Below are 27,587 nucleotides of genomic sequence, written 5' to 3' on the forward strand. Positions count from 1 at the left end.
GAGGGATTGGACGTGCGGGGCCAAAGGGAGACATGTAGGATGGGGGTGGAGGGAGTGGTAGTAATGAGGGACTTTAACTAGCCAGACAGCTGTTGGAAAAGTAAGATGGCAAAACCATATTTCCGATAAGTTCTTGGAACATCCTGGGGACAACTTTTTATTTCAGAAAGTCAAGGATGTAACTGGGGGCAGCCATTCTGGACTTGATTCTGACCACCAGGGAGATGCAAATCCGAAGGTTGAGGGCAATTTGGATGAAAGTGATCAAGAAATGATAGAGTTCATGATTCTAATTAAAGGAAGGAGTGAGAGTGTCAGAATAAAGACAGTGGAATTACCAAAAAAAAACAAAAAAAAAAAAAAACCCACAGACTTTAACCAATTAAAAAAACTGTTAAGTAAGGTTCCATGGGAAGAAAATCTAAGGGAAAAAGGAGTTCAGGAGAGCTGGAAGTTTCAATCTTCAGGTTGCAACAACAAACAATCCCAATGCGAAGAAAAGATAGGAAGAATAATATGAGGTCAATATGGCTCTATCAGGCAATCTTTAATGACCTGAAAATCAAAAAGGAATTCTACAGAATGTGGAAACATGGATGAATTGATAAGGAAGAGTACAAAAGAATACCACAAGCATGTAAGGACAAAATCAGAAAAGCTAAGGCACAAAATGAGTTGCACCTAGCAAGGGACATAAAAGGAAATAAGAGCCTTTTTAAATACATTAGGAGCTACAGAAAGACAAAGGAAACCGTAGGTCCTCTACTTAACGGGGAAAGAGAGCTAATAATGGCTGACATCAAGAAGGCTGAGGCGTTTAATGCCAGTTTTGCTTCATGGTAACCAGAGATTCAGCACAATTAATATTAACAAGGGGGAAGGAACACAAGCCAAAATAGGGAAAGAACAGGTTAAAGAACATTTAGCTAAGTTAGATGTATTCAAGTTGGCAGAGCTGCATGAAATTCATCATAGGAAATAGCTGAAGCAATCTCGAAACCGTGAGCAAGTATTTTCAAGAACTCATGGACAATAGATGAAGTCCCAGAAGACTGGAGAAGAGCAAACATAGTACCGATGTTTAAAAAAGGGAACAAAGATGACTCGGGGAATTCGAGACCAATCAGCCTAACTTTGATTCCTGGTAAGATACTAGTAGCTGGGGGAAATAGTAGATGTGCTATCTCTTGATTTTAGTAAGGCTTTTGACAGTCTCACAGGGAAATGTGGTCTAGAGCAAATTACTATAAGTGGGTACACAGCTGGTTGAAAGACTTACTCAAAAAGTAGGTACCAATGGTTCGCTGTCAAATTGGGAGGGTTTCTCTAGTAGAGTCCCACTAAGGTCACCCCTGGATCTGATACTATGCAATATTTTCATTAATGACTTGGATAATTGAGTGGAGCGTATGCTTGTAAAATTTGCAGATGACACCATCCTGGGTGGGTTTACAAGCACTTTGGAGGACAGGATTAGAATTCAAAATGACCTTGACCAATTAGAGAATTGGTCTGAAATAAGATGAAATTTAGTGAAGACAAATGCCAAGTACTACACTTAGAAAGGAAAAATCAAATGCACAACTACAAAATGGGGAACAGCTGACTAGGTGGTAGTACTGCTGAAAAGTATAGTGGATCTCAAATTGAATGAGAGTCAACAATATGATGCAATTGCAAAAAGGCAAATATCATTCTGGGGTGTATTAATAGGAGTGTTGTATGTAAGACATAGGAGATAATTGTCCTGCTCTGCCCAGCCCTGGTGAGGCCTCAGCTGGAATACTGTGTCCAATTTTGGATGCCACATTTTAGGAAAGATGTGGATAAATTGAAGAGAGTCCAGAGGAGAGCAACAAAAATGATAAAAAGTTTAGAAAACCTGACCTACGAGGAAAAGTTAAAAAAAATAAAACTGGGTATGTTTAGTGTTCAGAAAAGTCAACTGAGGGGGGATCTGATAAGTCTGAATATATGTTAAGGGTTGTTATAAAGAGGATGGTGATCAATTGTTCTCCATGTCAACTGAAGGTAGGACAAGAAGTAATCGGCTTAATCTGCAGCAAGGGAAATTTAGATTAGATATTAGGAAACACATCCTAACTTTAAGTGTAGTTAAGTTCTGGACGAGGCTTCCAAGGGAGGTTGTTAAATCTTCATTGTTGGAGGTTTTTAAGAATACGTTGAACAAACACCTGTCAGGGATGGTCTAGGTTTACTTGATCCTGCCTCAGCACACGGGGGTGGATTTGATGACCTTTTGAGGTCCCGTCCAGCCCTACATTGCTATGGATCTACGTGGGGTTGCAGAGGGTGGAATGCAGGATGGGGGTGGGAGGGAGTGGATGTGCGGTGGAGGGGGAGGAATGCAAGATGGCTGGGAATGGGGAGCACTGGTCATGGGTATGCACATGTAGCGAAGACAACTGAAGAATTTTGGGCCAAGCCCACAGGTCCTTGGCAGAGATGAAGGGACAACCATTGTCCTTAGCTAGGTAATTACTAGATGCTTAGAGGCAGGGAAGAGAGAGTCTTATGGTTGGACCAGTGTGCCTACCTCCCACATTGCATGCCAAGTAGCATATACATTCCTGAGCTCTGTAATTTCACAGGGATAAATCCATGCACAGGCAGCTTGCCCTCTGAATTTTATATTCCATTTGCTATGCTTCTTGAGTTTTGATACAAGCTGCATATAGCAGAACACAGAATCGAGCTGAAAGAGTGTATACGTTTAAATTGGGAAATACATCAGCCTTGGAGGTTGTTGACATTTTAATTGTGGTTTATGTATTGTATGGGACATTTTAGAGGATTTTGTAAGAGATAAAGGAAATTGCATCTCAGGCTCTAAACCCCTCAGGTTTCTGGAGCTTGGGCTGCTGCCCACAGCCCTTTGCAAGTTTTCTGTAACTGTCCAGCATTCCATTTTCAAAAAGGTGACAGCTCTAATTTAGACTCCAATGTGTTTTAAGATGTTAATGGTTTCCATTCTCAAGTGTCTGATGATTTTTTAAGAAACGATGACCGGAAATTCCATCTTATCCTTTCAATCTTTTCTTGACCAGGAGGGCACACTCTTTCTAAAATTAAGATACATCCTTAGTTTAAGGCAGGGGTGGGCAAACTATGGTTCGCGGGCCGGATTTAGCCCACCAGCTCCCGCAGGGGACAGGGGCGGCTCCAGGCACCAGCGCAGCAAGCATGTGCCTGGGGCGGCAAGCCGTGGGGGGCGGCAGTCAGGCTGCCTTCGGCAGCGTGCCTGCAGGAGGTCCGTCGGACCCGCGGTTCGGTGGCAATTCTGTGGCAGGTACGCCAAAGGCGCGGGACCGACAGATCACTCGCAGAAACGCCGCCGAATCCGCATGACCAGCGGACCGCCCGCAGGTGTGCCGCCAAAGGCCGCCTTGCTGCCGTGCTTGGGGCGGCAAAAAACATAGAGCCACCCCTGGCTGGGGAGTGGGGTCTGGGGCTTGCCTTGCTCCGGCGCTCCAGCCGGGAAGTAGGGTTGGGGGGCCGCTCCATGCTGCTTCTGGAAGCAGCGGCATGGCCCTGCTCCGGCTCCTACGTGTAGGGGCAGCCAGGGGGCTCCGCTCTGCATGCTGTCCCCACAGCTCCCATTGGCTAGGAACTGCGGGAGTTGTGGGAGCTGCAGGGGTGGCGCCTGCAGATGGGGCAGCATACAGAACCACCTGGCCGCGGCTCCATGTAGGAGCCGGAGTGGGAACATGTCCGCTGCTTCTGGGAGTCGCTTGAAGTAAGCACCGCCCAGAGCCTGCAACCCTGAGCCTCTCCCCAGGCCCCTGGCCCAGCCCTGATCCCCCTCCCACCCTTTGAACTCCTCGGTCCCAGCCCCACCCCAGAGCCCGGACCCTACTCCTCTGCCCCAAAAGAGCCCCCTTCCTCACCCTGAACTAATTTCTGGCCCCACCCTGGAGCCCTCACCTCAACCCCAATTTTCTGAGCATTCATGGCCCACCATACAATTTCTATTCCCTGATGTGGCCCTTGGGCCAAAAAGTTTGCCCACCCCTGGTTTAAGGTCTCACTGATTAGCCAAATGTCTTTTATTGCTGTCTAATGGGTCTAGAAAATTTGGTTCAGATTCCCTTTATTTTCTTATGTTACTGTTTTTGCATTGCTTAGATCAGGGGTAGGCAACCTATGGCACGTGTGCCAAAGGCGGCACGCGAGCTGATTTTCAGTGGCACTCACACTGCCTGGGTCGTGGCCACCAGTCTGGGGGGCTCTGCATTTTAATTTATTTTTAAATGAAGCTACTTAAACATTTAAAAAAATGTATTTACTTTACATACAACCATAGGTTAGTTATATATATAGACTTATAGAAAGAGACCTTCTAAAAACGTTAAAATGTATGACTGGCACACAAAACCTTAAATTAGAGTGAATAAATGAAGACTCGGCACACCACTTCTGAAAGGTTGCCGACCCCTGGCTTAGATGGTTGTGCAGCAATACCTTTCTTGTACACAATACAGATTTAATTTTTCTAGTTGAGAGTTTCAAGGGTAAAGGATATTTTCCTGATCCCAAGAAAAGAAGTACATTATTTTAACTTCAGTTCTTCTATAACTTTCCAACTTAGTTTCTAGAGGAGAAATAGTGAGCATGTTTGTGGGGAAGGGGAGAGTTCTGAATTTGTGCAAATTAAACTGCGTGTTTTAGAACAAATGTGAGTTTATTACTATCCAGACAAATCGAGCTCCAGTTGTGTATAGTATTAGTAGAGCAGCCCGTTTTTTATTTTGTAAATCTTCCCTACAAATCAAATTTGCTAGCCAGATGCTACTTTTTACATTTTCATTTTGTAATTTATATGTGAGAAGCAAATTGCTCTCTGTTGCAGTCTGCTGCAGAACAAATACTGGAGTAGACACCGGAATTACCATACTAGATCAAGTTAAGATCAGATCAGAAGTCCATTTGGTCCATTGTGCTCTATCCAAATATGGACAGTACCACATACTGTAGAAAAAGAATTAAAAAAAACCCTGCGTTGTAGGCAGTTATGGAAATACAAATATGGGCAGAAGTATTCATTCTCAATAAATAATGTAAAGGTTGAGGTTTGCAATTATAAGATATTTGACTGAAGTTAGTTTATAAGGTTCCATCAAATTGTGTTTTAACTAAAGATCACTCCAAAAGCAGTGTAGCATGGTCCTTTTGACTGACTGAACCATTACACCAAGTGACAGGGGTAGCACTGTTATATTAACATCTGACCCCCAAAAGTGCAGCTACAACAAAAGATTAGGGTTGTTCATTTTAGAAAAGAGGCAACTAAGGGAGAATATGATTAAGAGCTATAAAATCAGGAATGGTGTGGAAAAAGTGAATGGAGAAGTGTTATTTACCCTTTCACCCAATACATAAACAGTCGAAATTAATAGGCATCAGCTTTAATACAAACAAGAGGATGTACTTTTTCACACAAAGCACAACTCCCATGGAACTCCGTGCCATAGGATGTTGTGAAGGCCAAAAGCATAACTGGGTTCAAAAAATAACTGGATAAGTTTATGGAGGATAGGTCCATCAATGACTATTAGCCAAGATGGTCAGGGCCCCAAACCCATGCTTGGGGCAACCCTAAACCTCTGAATGCCAGAAGCCAGGAGTAGAAGACTGGGTAGAGGACTCCAGCATTACCCTGTTCTGTACACTCCCCCTGAAGCTCAGGTATGGACCACTGTCAGACACAGGATACTGGACTAGATGGACCATGGTCTGACCCAGTAAGGCTGTTCTTATGTTCTTGGATATTCCTCACTGAAGTGAGATCACAGTACTGATTGACCTTTGTAGGGGATTTGTATTTATATTTTTAAAAAAGATGTGACAGTAAATTGATCTGGGCAGAACTATGGCCAAATATGTTAGTCCAAACCAGGGAGAAGGGGAATTGGTAAGCTTTGAAACGCTCAAGACAAAGATAAATTTCATTGTGTTTTATTATGAAAAAAATACAAAAAATATTCTCTTTCCAATGCTCTTCAAGTCAAAATACGTCTTCTAAACCAAGATATTTTGCAAATCTCAGTAATCAGTCTCAATCATTAGCCATTCCTAATCAATGCAGACTTAGTTGCATCTTTCAATACCACCATAAATTGGAGGAAAATACTGATGAATCTAAACTGCTTATGTTTATGAGCTTCTACAATTACACAAAATCCCAGCTAGACTAAAACCTGCTCTCAGTTAGCACCACTGAAATGACCAAATCTGACATATTTTTGAGATTAGCACTGAAAAGCACGAGGCTAGTGTATATTGACACAACACCTTAGTTAGCTTCCAATTTAACATGGGCCTCAACTCCTCTGACATTCGCTATAAGGCACAGGAACACCAAAGAAAATTGCTCAGATAGGAGCAAGTTCCCCAGATGCAAAGAGCACATCAGGAGAAGATGCCCTCGCTGTATAACTAATCCGTATCGAAAAGGGAGTGAGTGCAAAACTCAATCATTTACCAATAGCCACAGGAGTAACAAGACTGTTCCATGCAGGGATAATGATGTGGGTCATCACAGTCACCCATGCAAAATTAAACTGTACTGGTCAAAATGTTGCTGTCAGTGGAGAAGGCTCTTTGTGAGAAAATGCAGAAAACCCCTTAGCACAAACCGACCTGGGATAAAAGCCCACCATACCGCCTCCTAATGCTTTATTGAGGTTATTTTAAAATTTCAGTTCCATTTAAAAATATTAGCTTCTAATATTTACTGATCTCCACAGATCCCTGTGACCGAATGTCATGATCCCCCTCTCAGAGCAAGAGACAATAGCTATGAAATCATAAAACACCAGCCCATGACGAGCTAAGGGAGATTGCCCCATCAGTGTTCTGTGTGCCCTGGTCAGCGCTGGTACTAAACAGACAACTGTGTCATTATGATATAACTTCACCATACTTCTGCAGCACCCTTTGGAAAGCTCAAAGTAATTTACAGACATTATTAAATTTAGTCTCAACACTCCTGTGAGGTAGAAGTAGTATTAAACCCATTTTACAGATGGGAAACTGAGGCACAGAGGTGACTTGCCCATATCGGACAGCAGCAATCCTCGAAATAAAACTCAGATCTTCTGATGCTCAGTTCTAAGTTTTAGGCAATGTTCCTTTTCATGGACCACACTCCCTTGTAATACTAGTTTGCACTTCTCGAGCACCTGTCATCCAAGGTGCATCACAAGATGCTTCCCAGCACTTGCAGGACAAACAGTAAGATATGGGAAATGAAGAGAGGGGAATCTGAGCTGCTATCTGATTGTGGTGGCTGATAAGTCCCAAATAATGAGAATGGAAGGTTTCCTACAAGAGGTCACCCCATGGTTTAAAATTCATTTTCCATTTCTCATCTTATGCTGGCATCATGGAATTACTGAGAAGGTGATCAGAAATGAATCCAAAGATTAATGTGAGGCCAGGATGAAGGTATGGGAACAGGCCTGTCATAGTGGAATTGAATGTCCTAAGATGACATTTTTATCATGGTGTGTCTGCTGACGGTGCATTAGTGTTCAGAGCTATAAGAACAATCAAAATCTGCCTCTTCCTCTCCTGATCAGAATTCATCCCGCAGCCTTGGGGGGTGGTCCATGCCAAAAAATGAGGAGGGCCTCCCATGCACATCACGTTCTCGTTTCACAAAGGCAGTAAATGAAGAGACACAGTTCCCAATAAAATGGTCAGATTGGCCAAGGATATACAAGTCTATCTGGGCCACTTCGGGCTGCAAATTCACCACTTTGATCTGCAAAGTGAAAGGGGAAAAACAAGTTAATCCAGCCATCGCTGTACAGAATAGATAGTCCCAGGGCATAAGAGTCCTGGCCATAACACAGCAAATGGGTACAAACTGGAATCAATCTAAACTTGCCCTTTCAAAGGCTCCAGCAAGTACTGCTATTACATGGGCATCTCAATTCAGCTCAAGTCCTTGCCAACACACAGGACTGGATCTTTTAGTTCTGGAGGAAGCTGAATTCTTCAAAGGACCCTTAGTACTTTAGTCTTGTTGCTGTGGGTGAAGCTCACTTCTCATTCCATGCATCGGTAACTAACTTTCCTAATATGAAGGTTAGCAGTCCCTGAAGTTCACACTGATCTAAAATAGAAGGACTTGGAAATTTTACCTTACATTTATTAGCACAAATAGTAAACCTACTAGCCAGGGTGGAAAATATCTGTGCTACCATATTTTCTGTTTCTCCCAAACTTCTTTTTTCTAATATATCTCATCAATTTCTCCCACTACACTAACATGTGGGCTGGGGCTCCACTGCCCAGGAACAATGCCTGAGTGAAAACTGATGTACTCCACCCCAAGTGATGGGAAAGGGGAGAGTGCTGGGATTCTTAAAATGTTAGGGTTATTTATCTAGGACCCAATCCTGCAAGGTTCTGAGTGTCCAATTCTTATGATACTCAGAACCTCAAAGGATCAAGCCAATAGACATCCAATCCTTTGACACTCACGAAACCTCAATTTTACTGCAGCACCAGGGCACAAAGAGTATTTCATAGAATCATAGAATCTCAGGGTTGGAAGGGACCTCAGGAGGACCTCTAGTCCGACCCCCTGCTCAAAGCAGGACCAATCCCCAGACAGATTTTTTTTTTAAACCCAGTTCCCTAAATGGCCCCCTCAAGGTTTGAACTCACAACCCTGGGTTTAAGCAGGCCAATGCTCAAACCACTGAGCTATCCCTCCCCCCATCATCTGTTAGTTAATCAGTCAGTCTTAACTGAACACATACGAGAGAATCATATGTCCAGAGCATGCAGCAGCAAGCGTTGCACTAGCTGGGGAAGGACATTATTGGAGCAGTCCTGTCAGTTAGAGTCTGAAAGACTTACCTTTCCTTTGAAAAGCTGCTGTATTTCTGTAGTGTAGGGCTCAGAATCCGTGGCAATGTAGACAGACTTAGCTTCCACCTTCTTCACCCAGAGCTTGAGTGCACGCTTGATCTCCTTCAGGTCTGGCAGGCACATGTCCATTGTGAGAGGCACAGCGTTGTTTCGGTCATAGCCTACGCACTGTGGCGAAGCCATGAAGTGTGATCCAGCCGTCCCATCCTTCAGCATATTACATGCATTCTTCTATTAGGACGAAAAGAGAGAATGCCATGTGTGAACAGCAACAGCTGAGAAAAAAAACTGACTCCAACTCAACCAGCATTTCTAGTATCTAAACACGGCCAGTTACTGAGTGCAAACTCGGTTTAGACTCTCATCTCAGAACGACTGACCATATCAGTGCTGCTCCGTGTCTCTTTCCGTATACTTTCTATAGGGATGATGGCTGCTAGTCCAGTTGTGTGGTGATGACACTGACTGCATGCACCAGACCCACTGAAATCTACATAAGAGCGTAAGAGTCATACCCAGTCAGAGCCGATCCGCAGATGAATTCCTACATAGGGTCTAACCAGGAGAGAATGAATATAGGCCTCTCCCTTCTGCGCCATCTCATCAGACCACACAACATACTTGTGCAGAGGCCGATGCTCCTCTAAGACTGGAAACTGGGCTGGAGCTCCAGGTAGGGCAAGAACAGGGTGTTCTGATGGTGGAAACCTGGAAGGAGAAACAAGACAGGAGCTCCATGTGTTTTCAGCATCTCTGGGAAAGAGATGGAAAAAGAAACAGGTGTGCAGGATATCTTTTGGCCTTGTTAGAGTGCCAGGGTAAATCAGAAAAGACAGTTATTCCATGGAATGGAAAGAACTGAGCGATCCTGCATTATAGAAGTCCAGTGAACCAACAAGCGAAGTTCAAGCAGTAGGTGTAATTCCAGACTAAAAACTATGAAGAGATTACATGGATAGCCACTCATAATCAAGAATTGCCAAAATTAAGAGCTGCCTGAATGATTTTAACTCCACCCCTTTGGGTACATGCATTAGGATTCAGTTGTTAATTACATGATCATCGACATTCTCAAGAAAAAACAAAATGCCTTCTTCACCCTCACCATCCTTAAAGTTTTCTCACTTGTCCTTTGGTCTCTCCATACCTCATCCCCATCCATTGCCCTTGCAAGCTCTGGCCAGCTATAGCCTCTACATCCTAAGGGAACACAGTGTTGGGCCAACTGACCATGGAAACAGCTTCAAGGTTTTTGTCTCAAGGTTACACACTCCTAACTGAAATGTTAAACTGTCACTTCAAGCCATCCCAAATGACATCAAGGCTCTATGGTGTGACTAGAGTAAGCATTTCCCTGAGAGCCACTCCAAGTACCTACACAAGTTCAGCTATGGCATCACTACTCCACCACTGTGGACAGCTTCCCCAGGAACTTGTTACCTTTGGATCCAGTGGTCCTTGTAAGAGAGACTGAAAGAAATGCCCCCGAAGAGCTCAGACCTATTGAAGTCCACGTTGAATTGATCCCAAAATGGACCAAAGGGATTTCCGTCCTGCAAAACAAAAATAGCTGCTCATACACCACAGCACATGGAGCCCTGGCCGTGTGCAGTTAACAGGATCCCTGGCCTTAGAGCTGGAATCTAAAAAATGGAGGACCTGGAGAGGTCTGCAACCAGAATTCTGCTACAGAAAGACATGCTTACCAGGGGGTTGACTAAGTTTGGTATGTTTACCATCTAACAACTTGCTGGGAAGGAGCAGATAAACTAAGGAGATCCTTGTATTAAAATAAAACACTATTCCAAACGCTGTCCTAAAATGTATCAAGTAACTGGCCCAGTGACCATATGTCCTGAACGAGACGGACTTTTAAAATCAGTTGGGTATAATTGCTGTATGGATGAGATAGATGGGTAAAAGGCCAGTGGAATGTCTGCTTTTTTTTTTTTTGTTAAGGTCTTGTTTTTACCTAAAATTACAATTACTTTGAATATGATAAATACACACTTAAACAATAGAACCCTATTGACTCCCAACCCTTCACTGTCACCACCTGACCTGAATGTAAGTACCTCACAGATGGGTTCTAATGGAAGAGCAGCACATGGTTGGATTGCCTGAAATGCTCTGCAGAATGTATAATCTGGAATGCAATGCCCAAAGGGATAGGCAGGGGAAGAAGTGCCCCGTACAGTGATCTAGGACACCAAGCCTTAGGAATGTGCCAGAATAGCGAATAAATACCAGTCTCTGACTCAATCATTCCTCTGACCTAAGCTAGCAAAACAGGAGTGAGACACTTACCTTCATGGGACAAGTCCTTTTGTCACTGCTTCTCTGAGCTGCTGCTTCAAAGCAGTAAGCCACTCGCTTGCCAGGGGGCCAGTGAATGGGTGCTAATCTGTTCATGAAGTCCTCCAAGCTGATAACCCGGTGATATTCTAAGAGAGGTTCCAGTTTGAAGTATTCCTTGTAGGAAACATGCAGCTGTGAATGAGAGAATGAGATCTACTCATAGTGCAATTGGAAGTCAGTTCCAGCTAAATCTCTACTCAAACAAATAGAAAACACTGCGGTCTGTACCAGTTTATTTATTCAGTGATGGCAGGATGAACAGCTCCGGACATCTTATGATCCAAATAAACAAATGCTTTAGAATCCACAACTCTATAGAATTTGATGGGGGCAAACATGGCTATCTACATAAGAATGGCCATACTGGGTCAGACCAAAGGTTCGTCTAGCCCAGTATTCTGTCTTCCAACAGTGGCCAATGCCAGATGCCCCAGAGGGAATTAACAGAACAGGTAATCATTAAGTGATCCATCCCCTTTCATCCATTCCCATCTTCTGGCAAACAGAGGCTAGGGACACCATCCCTGTCCATCCTGGCTAATAGCCATTGATGGACCTATCCTTCATGAACTTATCTAGTTCTTTTCTGAACTCTGTTATAGTCTTGGCCTTCACAACAGCCTCTAGCAAGGAGTTCCACAGGTTGACTGTGCGTTGTGTAAAGACATATTTCCTTTTGTTTGTTTTAAACCTGCTGCCTATTAATTTCATTTGGTGACCTCTAGTTCTTGTGTTACGAGGCGTAAATAACACTTCCTTATTTACTTTCTCCACACCAGTCATGATTTTATAGACCTCTATCATATCCCCCCTTAGTCGTCTCTTCTCCAAGCTGAAAAGTCCAAGTCTTATTAATCTCTCCTCATATGGAAGCCGTTCCATACCCCTAATCATTTTTGTTGTCCTTTTCTGAACCTTGTCCAATTCCAATATATCTTTTTTGAGATGGGGCAACCACATTTGCACACAGTATTCAAGATGTGGGTGTACCATGGATTTATATAGAGGCAATATCATATTTTCTGTCTTATTATCTATCCCTTTCTTAATGATTCCCAACATTCTGTTCGCTTTTTTGACTGCCACTCCACATTGAGTGGATGTTTTCAGAGAACTATGTACAAAGACTGCAAGATCTCTTTCTTGAGTGGTAACAGCTAATTTAGACCCCATTATTTTATATGTATAGTTGGGATTATGTTTTCCAATGTGTATTACTTTGCATTTATCAACATTGAGTTTCATCTGCCATTTTGTTGCCCAGTCATCCAGTTTTGTGAGATCCTTTTGTAGCTTTTCGCAGTCTGCCTGGGACTTAACTATCTTGAGTAGTTTTGTATCATCTGCAAATTTTGCCACCTCACTGTTTACCCCTTTTTCCAGATCATTTATGAATATGTTGAATAGAACTGGTACCAGTACAGACCTCTGGGGGACACCACTATTTACCTCTCTCCATTCTGAAAACTGACCATTTATTCCTACCCTTTGTTTCCTATCTTTTAACCAGTTACCAATCCATGAGAGGAACTTCCCTCTTATCCCATGACAGCTTACTTTGCGTAAGAGCCTTTGGTGAGGGACCTTGTCAAAGGCTTTCTGAAAATCTAAGTACACTATATCCACTGGATCCCCCTTATCCACATGCTTGTTGACCCCCTCAAAAAAGTAGCAGATTCTATTAGTATATTCTAGTAGATTGGTGAGGCATGATTTCCCTTTACAAAAACCATGTTGAATCTTTCTCAACAAATTATGTTCATCTATGTGTCTGACAATTTTGTTCTTTACTATAATTTCAACCAGTTTGCCTGGTACTGAAGTCAGGTTAACTGGCCTGTAATTGCCGGGATCACCTCTGGAGCCCTTTAAAAAAATTGGCATCACATTAGCTATCCTCCAGTCATTTGGTACAGAGGCTGATTTAAATGATAGGTTACAGATGACAGTTAGTAGTCCTGCAATTTCACATTTGAGTTCCTTCAGAACTCTTGGGTAAATACCATCTGGTGCTGCTGACTTATTACTGTTTAGTTTATCAGTTAGTTCCGAAACCTCCTCTAATGACACCTCAATCTGCGACAGTTCCTCAGATTTGTCACCTAAAAAAAATGGCTCAGGTTTGGGAATTTCCCTCATATCCGGAGCCGTGAAGACCGATGCAAAAAATTCATGTAGTTTCTCTGTAATGCCTTATCATCCTTGAGGGCTCCTTTAGCATATCGATCATCCAGTGGCTCCACGGGTTGTTTAGCAGACTTTTTGTTTCTGATATACTTAAAAAATTTTTTGCTATTACTTTTGGAGTCTTTGGTTAGCTGTTCTTCAAATTCTTTTTTAGCCTTCCTAATTATATTTTTACACTTCATTTGCCAGAATTTATGCTCCTTTCTATTTTCCTCACTAGGATTTAACTTCCACTTTTTAAAGGATGCCTTTTTGTCTCTCACTGCTTTTTTTACTTTGTTGATTAGCCACGGTGACACTATTTTGGTTCTCTCTGTTTTTTAAGGCACTTTTTGGGTTTTCGTACCTATGTTTTTTAAAAGTTTTAATCTAGAGATTAGAAGAGGGGACTTTAAGTCAGGACTCCTGAGTTCCCAGCTCCACCACTGGCATGCTGAGACCTTGAGAAATAAAGAATAGGCACTTATATTTTTCCCCAATGCCCCTTACAAACAGTACCTGATTAAACCTCGTATAGCACATAAGTATTATCCCTATTTTACAGATGGGAAAGCTGTGTAAAGTTATTATGTAATTTATGTGGCTCAATGTTTATAATGACATGTTCAGATGAAATGGACTATATAAAGGCAAAGCTACTCTAAAGAGAAAATAACCAGTGTGTACCCTTATCACCTCCTAATGGAGTCATCAAATGCAGCATCAACATCCAGGTTGGCCTATGAGAGGCACCCCTGTGATCACTAGTTATCACCTTGACTTTTATAACCCATTTACAACAGGGTGATACTTTTATAAAAAGTAGCACTGGGCCCCTGTTACAAGGACGCAGAGTTCAGCAGCTGATACAAACCCCTCGGTAATAATGTTTTCCCATGACAACACTAACTACGTTAACTGGGAGACACGTGGGACTTTTAAAAAAACAACCCATGAGATGCCATGTTTTTATTCACATTCAGTATCTTCGGTGCAAGAGAGTGTACTGGTGGTGAAAGGAGCTAACTTAATAGCCCCAAAGACTAAAATCCTTTGGGTATCCACGGAACAGGTTCGGTGCATGCAAACAACAGGGCAAGAATCCCCACACTGCCCTGGCAATGTGCCTTAGCTGGAGGGACTATTTCTACCAGCACGATGGAAATTCAGTCCCCACAATCCATTCAAATCTTGGCCCCTCTGCTGAATCTGCCAATAATGGGGTCAGTTAGTGCCAGCGGAGTCATGCAACATCTGTCCACTGGGAGCTAGTCTGAGATCACCAAACTCAGGAGTCTCTTTATATCTCGTGCATCAGCACATCCGTTCTCTTCTAGAATGGAAGCTCTCTGCAGCAGAGACTCTTTATTTTGTGTCTTGTACATCATGGAACACACTGTCAGTGCTTAATAAATAACAATAATAACGCTGAAGAGCCAAAAACCCAACTGGTTTTCACATTTCAAAGCCAACAATCAGAGCCATTATGTAAATATGCAAGTGGCCATATAGAAGCCTGTCTCCCTAGAATATTAGATTGTAAATTGTTTGGAGCAGAGACTATTTTTTTCCTTTATGCCTGAACAGCATTTAGCATGTTTGGCCCCAGTTGTTATATTAAGTTGTGCGGAATGTATTTATCAGGAACATGTATGTATCATTATAAACATATGTGGCACCACACCAGCAGCGAGCGGGACATGGTATAATTTGTAGAGAACCCAACATCAAAGTATGGAGGGGCTGAACAGGACTTACGTTAGTATAGGGAGGCCTGTGGTGTCGGTACTCGATCCAGGGAGGCACAGCCAGGGTACGATTCAGAGTCTTGGCAAACGCCAAGGAGCCCAGGAAATGATCTGCCTGGTTCCCAAATCTCCCTAAAAAAAGTGTCAAGAGCTGGATTTATTGGCCAAATCAGGGATGCCCATGCTGCCACAAAGACTCGCTACAACTCCATGCCCTCCCCCATCTCTGGATCATCCAAAAAAGCGAAGGTGTTCAGGAATTACAGGGATCTGGGGGAGATCTGGGACCCACGGCAGGTGGAGGGTGGGATAAGAGAAGGGCCGGGGGGGAGGGTGATCCAAGGAGGGGCTGCTGGGTTGGGAGAAGGGAGGAAGGAAGAGTGGGTGTGGGGAGCTGAGTCCCTGGGGGCTGAAAGTCTGATTACAAGAATGGACCGGGGTGGGTGGGGGCGGGGGGGAGGGGGCACTGGGAGGGAGCTCCGAAGGGGGGAATCGCGGGGGGGAGGATCTAGGACTGGGGACACAAGCGGGCTGGGGGGGGCAGGAAAGGGCCGCTGGGGTGGCTCCGGGAAGGGGGCGCCACGGGGGCGCGGCTCTGGGGAGGGGCCCTGGAAAGGGGGACACTGGGGGGGCCCTGCAGCGAGCCCGCAGGGAGGGTCTCACCCATGCAGGGGCAATAGAGCAGGTAACCGGCTGGGTCCCAGGCGGGCGCCGCCGAACCGCTCGCCGGTACCAGCAGGAGCAGGAGCCGGAGCCCGAGAGCCCCCATCATCGCCGGGCACCCAGCGGGGCGGGAGGCCTATCCCGGCATGCACCGGGCTCCGGACCGGAAGGGGCGCTCTGGGGGGGAAGGGCACCATAGAGGCGGAAGGAGCGCGAGCGAGCGAGCGCGGCGTCACTCCCACAATGCCCCGCACAATGGGGCCGCCGGGGCCTGAGCCGGAGCCGAGCCTGGCGGGGCCCGGGGGAACGGGGTGAGTGCGGGGACGCGGGGAGCCCCGGGGCAGGGGGAGGAGCCTGCCAAGCCACGCCCCCTCCCCCCCCGCGAGCGGCCATCTCCCCGCGGCCTGAGGGGGCTCTGGCGGACGGGGACCCCGGCGCGAGGAGCCGGTGCCGCCTCATGCCCCCTCGCCGGCGAGCCCGGGCCGTGGCTTGGCAGAAGGCTGTGTAGCCCCGACGCCTTCCCTGCCCCTGGGCGGCGCGAGAGACCCGCCAGCGTGCGGCGAGCCCGGCCGGGGAGATCCCGCCTCCGCGCCGCTCGGGGGAGGCTGCCCCGGTCCCGGTCCCGATCCGCCGGGCGGGCCTGGGCTCCCGGCTGCGGGGACGGCAGCGAGCTCCTGACTGCTGGAGCCCGAGCCCCCCTGCGCAGCGGGTAGCCCCGTGCCCCAGGCAGCCTACGGGCACATGCCCCGCACCAGGGCCAGCCTTCCTTTCCAGCTCGCTCCAGGGGCTGCGTGTCCGAGCTCGAACCACGGCATCAGGTTCTCCCCCTCTCCCCTCAGTTCTGCTCTGGCGACTCTAGTGATCGTCTCCCAAACGTGCCCGCGGTTCAAAAGGAGCCAATGAGGATGTATAGGCTGGTTAGCCTGACATCAGCCCGGGACACTAACATGGGGTAGGCGATGTAACTGATAAAGAATAGGCATAGAATTAAATGCCAGTCAACATTCAACATGGTTTTATGGGACATTGGTCTTGTCACATTTGATTACGTTCTTTGGGAGGAGGGAGTTTGGTTGATAAAGGTAACTAGGTAGGCAAGGTGAGTGAGGTGATATTTAATAATAAAGATGTAATCTATGCAGAGTTTTGTAAGGCATTTGACTTATTACTGCATGACATTTCAATTTAAAAAAAAGCACTATACAAGATCAGTAAAGCACATGTTAAATGGATTAAGAACGGACAGATTCATGGTATTTGTCAATGAGGAATTATCATCAACTAGAAGTGTTTTTAATGGGGTTCTGTAGTGATCGGTACTAGGTCCAATGCTATTCAACTTTTTCATCTATGATGTGGAAGTGACTCCTAAATTACTGCTGATAAAATTTTCTGACGACACAAAAATTGGCGGAGTGGTAAATCAGGAGGAAGACGGGCTGTCACACAATGCAATCTGGATTGGTTGGTAAACTGGCCCCATTTCAATAAACTATGTTTTTTTAATTCAGCCAGCGTAAAGTATCCATTTAGGAACAAGGAATGCAGGTCATACCTACAGAATGGTGGGGGAGGGGAACTGTGTCCTGGAAAGCAGTGAGTGAAAAGGATTGGGGGATGATAGTGGACAAGCAAACAACATAAGCCCTCCTGTGATACTGTGGCAAAAAGGGCTAATGCATTCCTTTGATGTATAAACAAGGTATAATGAATAGGAGTAAGGGGAGGCTATTCTACCTCTGTATACAGCATTAGTGAGACAGATACTAGAACACTGCAGACAATTCCGGTGTGCACATTTTAAAAAGGATGTTGAATGAGAGAGGGTGCAGAAAAGAGCACAACAATTATTCAAGAGCTGGAGAAAATGCTTTTGTGAGGGATTTAAAGAGCTCAGTCTGTTTAGCTTGTCAAAAAGAAGGTCGAAAATGACAATTATAGTGTGTAAGTATCTTCGCGAGGATAAAATAATGGGACACCTGCCAACCAGTAGCTGACATGAAATTTGGGATTCCTGAACACGCTGGGGAAAGAGGAGAGGGGACCAGCCCATTGCTACTGGATTTTAGAGCTGGGGTACCTTAGCTTCTTTTTTATCCTCTAATAGGTGTCTGGTAAAGTTTTCAAGCTATATAAAAACAAATTCTCTTTCTTAGTATGACTTCAAAACATCATGCTTATAGATACTAAGTCTCCTGGAGTCCTCCCATCCCCACTATTTTCCATTCTGTCTGAAGGAACCATTTGTAGTGTCATGGTTTCATCCTGTATCCAGGGCCAGTTCTTCTCATTTATTTATAATCTTCATTGGGGCTCTGTCTTAATAGAAGGATTGGTTCTTTCCCTTCCTGGCTGCAGATCTGGCCCACACCTGGCACGGCTGTTGATGTGTGGGTACAAAGTTCTTCCCTCATATGCAATCATTGAGAAGGGGTTAGAGAGTTTGATGCTATTTTAAGAAGAGTTTCTCATGCTGCTAAATTTAAAGGAGGAGGATATACTCCACTGTGACTTTGGTAAAAACAGTCATTCAAGTTAACCCTTTCCTGCCACATGAGGTTGTGGAGATTTACAGGAAACAGTGTGAAGGCAAAACAGGGGACAGACTGGAGTCAAATCTCAGGAGCCTCTTACTAGAGCTATAGTGAAAAATCAATATGAGTTTTAATCTACTAGCAGAAACCCTCCAAGAGGAAACAGAAAATCCATAAGGATACTACCAAATGTGTAGTTTTGCTGAAAAGCAGATGCTTTAATTGTCCATGATGATGTATAAGATCAGGTCAGACAGTAAAAAGGGAGCTGTCTGTCATTACAGCAGGCTTGTTGATCCAGATAGCCAGGAACAAGTCCACGTATGGTGGAAAGAAAATGAAACAGAGGCAGCCTACATTAGCCTCCCTCAGAGGGTCATATGTGCTTGTCTTATTGACTCATATTTGCTCCACAAGAGCTACTTCTGTCAGCTCACCCAGCTCTAGGCAGCTGTAGAATACCCAAAAAAAAAAAATAATTGAGACTTGTGGAATTTCTGTGACAGATGCAAGAAGGGAAGCCCAGCAAAGCGTAAGAGCAAATTAAAAGAGTGAAATAGATGAAGAAAGGGACTAGGATGAGGAGCGGATGTTATTTTTAAGAAGCAGATGAGGAAAAGGTGACAAGCTTAGAGGCATGACCAGCCAGTATGTTCAGAGGAAATTAATACATCAGGCAGCAATGACTTCTAATACAGTAGTTGAAGTTATGTGATCAGATAATGGTTATTGTGTAGGAAAATTCTAACCCTCACCTCCTTTTATTCATAAAAAATTAGTACAAGTGCCTTTAGGACCCCCCTGAGATTAAGGAAGGAAGAGGACTGGTGAGAAGATGACCTGAGACTGGAGAAGAACTTTCTCTCTTTCCTTGGCAGCCCTCTTTGCTAAGAATTCTCCAGCCTGTTAGGAACATTTCTCCACACGGCATGGATGATTGGGTAGCAGGGTTAATCTCACATCCAGATTTTACCCGAGTGGAAGCATTCTCAAACCAATCCCTTGTACCAGGCCATGTTGTATTGTGTTCATTTAGAACAAAATGTAATTCAGGGAAATAGGAGAAATTCTTATGTCAGTGGGCCAGCATAATCAGTGGCTTCATACAGGCTGTTACTAAGGTATATTTGTAGCCGTTCGGGTGAACAGCTAGAACAATGCAGTACCCTTACCCCACTTGTTCTGTTGTTTCAGATGAAGATTTCTTGCTGTTAAAGTCATATCATTGCAAAGGTTCCAGCTCTACCTGGACAGCGTAACAGCAAGTCGCCCACAGGTATGAGTTCTGCTTAACATGGCCCTGTTCTACTAGGCCTGCCATGACGGCATTTTTTACCAGTGTTCCTACTTGGATTCAAGATGCAAAGCAGGAGGAGGAGGAGACGGGCTGGAAATTAGTTCCCAGGCAAAGGGGTCGAGAGGCCGAAAGTCAAGGCAAGTGCCAATGTGAAATTTCTGGGACCTCCTTTACCAATGTGGACAAGCTGAGAACTCACACATTCGCTCATACGGAGCAGAGACCTTACAACTGCCCTCAGCTGCACTGTGGAAAGGCCTTTGCATCCAAGTACAAGCTCTATAGGTAGGTGACTATGCTGAGTGCCTCTAATTAACAGTTCTCTCCCCTCATAGGACAGGGAGAATCCCACTACACTGTGGTTTTGTTATATCTAGTGGCAGGGTGGAGGAGGGAAAATCCTTGTTACTTTGCAAGTAGTTAAGTTCCAGGTGTTACCGAATTTCTTTAGCCCCTTCCCCTTCTGAAGACCTCACATTACTTTAAAACTTAAGGCCCAGGATAAGTGTTTTCTGTTTTATTGATGAAGATATTGAGGCACACAAGTTAATCTTACAAAGCAAATGGTAGAAGGCCAAGAATCCTTGTCCTGTGCTTTAATCACAAAGACCATTTCTGTCACACTTAGTAGCCAGCCTTGAAGAGCCAGACTTTGGTGCTGAAGAATGGGATGGGATCATTAAATTTGCTAAATAAGTTCACTATGAAGATAGGCTGGATGGATCAAGGTTTTTGAGAGGGTAAAGAAAATTCCATCTGTGAGTTTCAAGTAAGAATTCAGCCCAAATTGGTAGTGACAAAAGGTTACCACCCTCTGATGGCTGCTGCTGAAATGCACTGCTGGTCTCACTTCAGTCCCCAGTAGGCAAGTGTCCAACACAAAAACTACCAAAGGTGGCACTAGCTAGTTACCCTGGTTGGCAGGCTCAGTAGAGAAGGCAAGAACTGAATGGAAGACCAAAGTATACTTGTGTAGATGTGATGCCTTCAGTCAGGACTGAAACAACTTAGAAAGGGCATTGTGAGAGAAGTTTGAAATGGTACTGACCATGATCCTTTACTGGTTTTGTGGATGGAGAACTTGTGCTTCTAGGGCTGTCAATACAACCACTTTAAAAAGCACTAAAATTTCACACAAGATTTAAAAAAAAAAAAAAAAAAAAAAAGTTTTGAGGGAGTAGGGGGAGAGCTTGCAAAAACAGCACTTACTGTGCTGTGGGTTGAACACTACCCTAACTTTCCTTCTCGATTTTCCTCACACAAGGCACATGGCCACACACTCTGCCCAGAAGCCTCACCAGTGTATGTACTGTGAGAAAATGTTCCACCGGAAGGATCATCTCCGCAATCACCTGCAGACTCATGACCCCAACAAGGAAGCCCTCCACTGCCCTGAATGTGGCAAGAACTACAACACCAAACTAGGCTTCAGGCGACACCTGGCTATGCATGCAGCTGCCAGTGGTGATCTGAGCTGCAAAGTGTGCCTGCAGACCTTTGAGAGCACGCAGGTCCTCCTGGAACACCTCAAGGCTCATTCCAGGAGGGCATCTGGTGGAACAAAGGAAAAGAAGCACCCGTGTGATCACTGTGACAGACGCTTCTACACACGTAAAGACGTGCGGAGACACCTCGTGGTGCACACAGGGCGGAAGGACTTCCTGTGCCAGTATTGTGCTCAGAGGTTTGGGCGGAAGGACCACCTGACCAGGCACATGAAGAAGAGCCACTCCCAAGAATTGCTGAAGATCAAGACAGAGCCAGTTGACATGTTGGGTCTCCTAAGCTGCAGCTCAACTGTAGCAGTGAAAGAAGAGTTGAGTCCAGTTTTATGTATGGCATCCAGAGACATGATGAGTGGTAAGAGCTTTCCTGGCATGCTGCCTATGGGCATGTACAGTACACACCTCCAAGCTCTGCCAAGCTCAGGGATGCCCCATTCTTTGGTTCCCAACTCTCTTCCAATGGGAATGAGTTATCCTCTGGAATCTTCTTCTCCTATCTCCTCCCCACCACAACCTCCTCCGAAGTACCAGCTCGGATCTACCTCATATTTACCTGAGAAACTACCCAAAGCAGAGGTGGAGAGTTTTCTGTCAGAGCTTCCTGGCAGTCTGTCTCTCTCATCTGGTGAGCCTCAGTCCTCCTCACCTCAGCCAGTAACGCTGGACGAGACTCTGCTTTCCAAGAGCCCTGCTAACCTTTCAGAGGCTCTCTGTGCTGCTAACATGGACTTTTCTCATCTTCTGGGCTTCCTCCCCCTGAATCTTCCTCCATGTAACCCACCTGTGTCAACAGGGGGGCTGGTCATGGGCTACTCACAGGGGGAAACCCAGCCATTGCTTACCACTTTGCAACCTCAACCTCAAGAATCTCCCGGAGCTGGAGGCTCCCTGAACTTTGGTCCCCTTCATTCATTACCCCCTGTCTTCACCTCCAGCTTGAGCACAACCACCCTGCCACGTTTCCACCAGGCATTCCAATAAGATGACTGTGGCATTGGTGAGCGGATCTTCCGCTAATACTTGCTCGGAGAGCCTTAAAAATGCACAACTCTTGTACTTCTCTGCTGGGATGTGAAAGCTTTTGAAAGCTGTTTCAGACAGGACGATTCTGGTGTCTGGAGGGAGCACTTGTAGACTGGAACAGCAGGTATCCCTGTGCATGTCCCAGTCCTCGATAGTGAAAAGGTTTCAGCTGTATTTTTTTTTTTTCTATTTTTTAAATCTGTGAATCGGGAGCCACACTTAGCACTGAGGTTTTGGAGCCTTGTTCCTCTTTGGGAAGGTATTGAATCTGAGGAGCTGGGGCTGTTTCAGCTTGGGCAGACTTGGACTAACCTTTGGAAGAGTCCAACTTCCATTTTTATGTTACCACATTGCAATCCTGGCATTACAACCAGTACCTGCAGGTGAATCAGGAGGAGGGGGACGTCTAGAGACCTATCCCATATGGAGCAGAGGGGAAGAGCTGTCCTTCCCTATTACCCCATCCCATCACCTATACAGCTTATGCCATTTTGCATCAGTGTTAAGCAATAATGAGAGCATCAACACGATGGATGCACACCACCTCGTTTCTTTTTGCAGAGCCATCAGATTAGGCTCATTCCAGTGAATTGTTTTTTTTTTTTTTAAACCACAACAGGAGTCTCTTTCTATCATTACAAAAATAGGAGGCACCAGTGTACATTGGTTTTGTATCTGGTGTAGCTAGAATACTGTTTACACAATGAAGTCAGGTTGCACTGATTTCTCCTCTTCACTTGTCACATTTTTTCCCCCATGGGGAAAATAAACTGACTTGGACTACTTCAGCCTCTGCCATTTTAAATGGTAGTTCTTTGCACATTCCCTTTGACATCCCATATGCGTCAGAGGGGGATGGAGCAACTTGGACATCTGGCTCACTTTTGTGGTGTATGAAGTGCGCCCTTTGAAAAACACCACAACCACACAGATCCTGCCTCTATCTTGGAAACCAAAGCATGTGAAAAAGCAAAGTTTAGAGCTAGTAGTTGGCAGCATCAAGTGCTATCGTACAGGAGACCCAGGTTTGGGAGTGATCTCTGGGCTTCTGCTCCATAGGTTAAACATGGATATGAAGGACAGGGTATGAGCTGACATCTTTTCTGCCACCAGTTTGCCAGGGTCAGTGACTTCCTGGCTGATCCACAACGCAGTGTCAAGAGACATATTTTGACCTCCACAGTGGAGTGATAGCATGCAGGAGTCAGGAGAAAACAAAACTGGCCCTAGTTTTGTTTACACTTAGTCACTGTATTTGAACTGTTTCCCCAACACTAATTGTCCTAACAATAGCTGAGGTCTCTGGGATTATAGTCCCTCTTCCTCTCCTCTAGCCTGGAGTTGTGGGCCTTTTTTATTCCTCCTTTCTCCTGCCATACCCCCTGAACCCTGGGTTCCACTTCCCTTGCTCCCCATCATCTGCAGCCCTTGAGTTCTCCTTTGTGGAATCTCCACCTACTGATAGCAAAAAGCTTAAACTTTTAAGGGTCACGTCCGCATAGTCTCCTGTTCACATCATGCTTGGTAGCCCATAATCTTGGGTATGTTAAATCCAGCTATGTTTTAATGCACATCTACGAACACAGACATGCAGCTTTTCATACCTCAGCATGTAGGAGCATAACAGGCTAGGAGGGAGTTTATCAACATCTCTTTACAAGCCCAGGGAGTTTATCAACATCTCTTTGCAAGCCCCCAAAACAGATATCTACCTCTGTCCTGTTATCTTAACTCCGTAAATGAAGTCAGTTACTGTCCCCCGCAGTCTCTTCTTTCCCAAGAACGTGTCCGCCTCCCTCTTCACTTCAGCTGACATTTTTTTGCTTCTATCTTCCGCCATTTGTCTCAAACCCACAGCATGCAATTAGTTCTGTTTCATTTGCTCATATAGCTGGCTCTTCCTCCACTTTACTCAAGGATTTCCTATAATTTTTTAGTAATGTCATCCTAACCCCAACTGGTGAACCAGCTAGACCTTGTCATTTAAGTTTAGCCAGTGAAACTGCAAATACTACATTCGTTCATATCAGTGTACGTTTTTACCTCAGCAATATCCTGTGAAAATGAGTTCCCCAGATTAAAAGTAGTACTTCCTTTTATCCATTTTCAAATGTTGCCTTTCAAATTTCAGCAAGTGCCTTCTTTTAATTTGAAAAGGTAAATAGGGGGATCTCAGCTGGTCTTCTCTTAACCATTCATTATTTTTAAATACCTCAGTCATGTCTCCTATTTTTCTCTTTCCAAATTAGTTTAACAATTTCACCTTCTTAAGTCTGATTTCTGTCTTTACATATATTTTTTTTAAACAAAAGCAAAAACGGAAAAAAACTTGGTGATCAGAACAAAGCGTTATTTGGATTTATGCAGTGCCATAATCATTTTTCCTCATCTCTAAATTTGTAACATCTGATTCTCTTTTGGGGTTTTTTTGCCTTCATTGTGCTTTGAGAAGAGATTTTCACTGAAATATCTTCAGTGGTAGCCAAGTCTACAGCCAGGCAAATGCCTCCATTTTCTACAAATACTCTCTCAAAGAATCAATGGAATTCACTTCACTAGGTTTTGCACCACTTGGTTTGCTTTCCATGGCTATTCCAGCAAGCAAGTTTAAAAGGATGTTCATATATCAAATGATTAACCAACATTAGGGAATATATTAATGGAAAGCAAGTCTAGAACTCAAACCAACTGTTTACTTTGGGAACTTGATGCAAAGATTCATCCTGACCCATAACATGTCCTGTTGAGTTCAATGGCTATAGGATCAGACACTAAGTATGCAGATAAGATTAAAATATTAAGTGTTGTAAATACCATTGTGGACACAGAAATAAATGTAAAAGAGATCTAGAGAGATGGGAAATAACTAAATGAGATTCATGCAGGACAAATGCAAGTTAAAACATCTTGGGGGAAATAAAGAATTGGAGAGGAGATATTTGGAAAGCAATATTGTGAAAAAGACTAAAGGGGTGATAGAGGACAGCAAGTTAGATGTATGTTTACAATGAAATGTGACAACAAAAAAGCCCTGTGGGATTTTAGACTGGATAAAGCAAAGCAATTCATAAGAGGAATCAATTTCTATAACTGGTAAGACCTCATCTGTAATAATTATATTGGGATGTATGTAGTGGTTTACATCCCTATGTCTCCTACCACTTACAACTGAATATCATTTGCTCCATATATAAAATAGGGATAATGAGACAGAGGTTAAAGTCAACATCAAAAGTTCAGAAGTGCCTTTTAAGAATCTATATTTGGCTTGCTCAGTGGTAGAACCCATGAATCAACTTCTTGACTCGAGCCCTGCACCATGCTGGGTCCTAGAATACTGTATGTTTATAGGCACCACTGTACCAGAAGGGCATAGACAAATTGAATTTCAGAGGAAAGCAATTAAAATGGCCAAGTGGCTGGAGCGGCTCACTTTAAAAAGAAATTAATAGAAATAGACACCATGTAACGACCCTCAAATTTAAAGACCCAGGAGAGAGAGGGGAATTACTGAGGGTAGTACAAGGGGGATAATAAGGTTAAATAAATAAAAGGGAAAGTTTAGGTTGCATAGCAAGAAGGATGTCAGTCTCCCAGTGGAAGTTAAGATGTTTCAGCCTAGACTGGCTCAATTTTAGTAAACACAGTAAGGAATAACTCTGCACTGCTAAGGAGGTGGGCTTCCTGGTCCTTCCCAGGCTCAGATTTCTAGAACTGGGAGAATTCTCACTCAGATCTTATTCCTGAGGGCTTACAGCTGGTTCAAGAACCCTTCTGTGTGCAGGTAGTGTAAATAGGAAGAAACAATGTCCATTACTTTGCATTTGTCTATGCTGAATTTCATCTGCCACCATGTTAGCCACTTACCTGGTTTTGCTAGGTCCTTCTTAAAAACAGGAGTACTTATGGCACCTTAGAGACTAACAAATTTATTAGAGCATAAGCTTTCGTGGACTACAGCCCACTTCTTCGGCTGCATCCGAAGAAGTGGGCTGGGCTGTAGTCCACGAAAGCTTATGCTCTAATAAATTTGTTAGTCTCTAAGGTGCCACAAGTACTTCTGTTCTTTTTGCGGATACAGACTAACACGGCTGCTACTCTGAAATAGGTCCTTCTTGAGTGCCTCATAATAGGGCCTGCTCTTTAACCTGAATAATGTTGGAAAATCGCCTCACTGCTCATCCTCTTTTCCAGGTTAAGTGGATGATAGATTTGATTACTTTTGTTTGGAAGCTTCGCTTTTTGTTCTTTTAATTCCTTCAGCACTGACAGGTGAACAGCAGCTCTCTAGGTGACTTCTTGTAATTCATGCTGGAGTTTCTCCATTGCTGCTTCAACTTCACTGCCTGGAAAAAAAAAAAAATCCTGCAAAGGGCATTTCCCATTGTTTTCGGTGATGAAGACTGGTGGAAAAAATCATTTAAGATGCTTTCCCAGTCTTCCTACACTCTGGTCATCCCTTTTACTCTCTCCCAGACCCACTGATTCTTTCATGGGCTGCCTCTTTGTAGTTAATTCCTCTTCAGGTTCCCCCTTAGCCACATTTTGATGATAATTTTCAGTTGATCCAGAGTGTAGGTGGTTTTCTTCTCTGTAATGATCTCAGTAATTATGCCAATAGTCCACAATTGTCACCTTTTGGTGACTTATTGGGCTTATACACAAATCCCACACCAATCAGACACCTAGTAACCAGAATGTTCTATGCTGCGAACAGATCACTGTACAAATTGATTAATCTCCTTAAAACACTATAAATGCACTTCTCCCACAAAAACAGAGTGGAACCTGCTTATAGTGAAATGGTTTGCACAGAACTGTATCATTAAAAAGGTCTTTCTATCCTAGCTGGTCAATATTTCTTCATCTCTGCTCCTACAGCCACTTGTATCATTTTAATCCCCTCTGATGTATATTTTAATCTTCGCACTGAGAAGGCTGATACCTGGGATTCTGAATATGGCTCATTTGATTTTTATACTGTGCTGAGAGGCGGTGTTGCCTAGTGGATAGAGCATTGGATCAGGACTCTGGAGACCTGAGTTGTTTGCAGATCTGCCACTGGCCTGCTGGGTGACCACATGCAAATCACTTCTCTCTTTTTCTCAGTTCCCTTATCTGTAAAATGGGTATAAAGATGATACTTTTCTCCTTTGTAAAGTGCTTTGAAATCAATAGATGAAAAAGCACTAGTTCAGAGATATGTCAGTAATAATGCCTAAGAGTTCTTTCCTTTCACAGGACACCCTTGTTTCCAGTCCAGGACCTGTTTTTCCAATGTTAATAGATCTGTCCCAGGTTCTCACTATACTGGCCAATAATGAGTTTGTCTGTCTACCTTAAATCTATAGAGATTGACTTCCATTTCCTCATCTTCTTCTGGGCTTCC

The 27,587-nt window shown here is 44.2% G+C and overlaps 2 protein-coding genes across 2 annotated transcripts; one reads left to right on the forward strand and one right to left on the reverse strand.

The window, feature by feature from the left end:
* Positions 1–6,860: 6,860 nt before the first annotated feature.
* On the reverse strand, positions 6,861–15,998 carry POFUT1 (protein O-fucosyltransferase 1). Its single transcript, XM_034787000.1, has 7 exons — positions 15,840–15,998; positions 15,187–15,308; positions 11,212–11,394; positions 10,345–10,457; positions 9,420–9,612; positions 8,893–9,135; positions 6,861–7,786 (listed from the first exon to the last, which is right to left on the reverse strand). Exons 1-7 carry the CDS (start codon positions 15,946–15,948, stop codon positions 7,598–7,600), a joined length of 1,152 nt encoding a protein of 383 aa, XP_034642891.1. The 5' UTR covers positions 15,949–15,998; the 3' UTR covers positions 6,861–7,597.
* Positions 15,999–16,044: 46 nt separating this feature from the next.
* PLAGL2 (PLAG1 like zinc finger 2) lies at positions 16,045–26,130 on the forward strand. The gene is made up of 3 exons (XM_034786998.1): positions 16,045–16,150; positions 19,568–19,955; positions 20,935–26,130. Exons 2-3 carry the CDS (start codon positions 19,693–19,695, stop codon positions 22,154–22,156), a joined length of 1,485 nt encoding a protein of 494 aa, XP_034642889.1. The 5' UTR covers positions 16,045–16,150; positions 19,568–19,692; the 3' UTR covers positions 22,157–26,130.
* Positions 26,131–27,587: the final 1,457 nt, after the last annotated feature.

This window comes from Trachemys scripta, chromosome 12 (genome assembly GCF_013100865.1).
Source record: "Trachemys scripta elegans isolate TJP31775 chromosome 12, CAS_Tse_1.0, whole genome shotgun sequence".
NCBI classification, from domain to species: Eukaryota; Metazoa; Chordata; order Testudines; family Emydidae; genus Trachemys; species Trachemys scripta.

What these genes read in the sequence shown, in the direction of transcription:
- POFUT1 (XM_034787000.1), bottom strand. Translation starts at nt 15,948, where the DNA reads ATGATGGGGGCTCTCGGGCTCCGGCTCCTGCTCCTGCTGGTACCGGCG. An exon ending in ACAGGCCTCCCTATACTAAC is followed by an intron (nt 11,395 to 15,186) that starts GTAAGTCCTGTT and finishes TCTCATTCACAG; the next exon opens with CTGCATGTTTCCTACAAGGA. An exon ending in TGCGGATCGGCTCTGACTGG is followed by an intron (nt 9,136 to 9,419) that starts GTATGACTCTTA and finishes TCGTCCTAATAG; the next exon opens with AAGAATGCATGTAATATGCT.
- PLAGL2 (XM_034786998.1), top strand. Translation starts at nt 19,693, where the DNA reads ATGACGGCATTTTTTACCAGTGTTCCTACTTGGATTCAAGATGCAAAG. An exon ending in TCCAAGTACAAGCTCTATAG is followed by an intron (nt 19,956 to 20,934) that starts GTAGGTGACTAT and finishes TCCTCACACAAG; the next exon opens with GCACATGGCCACACACTCTG.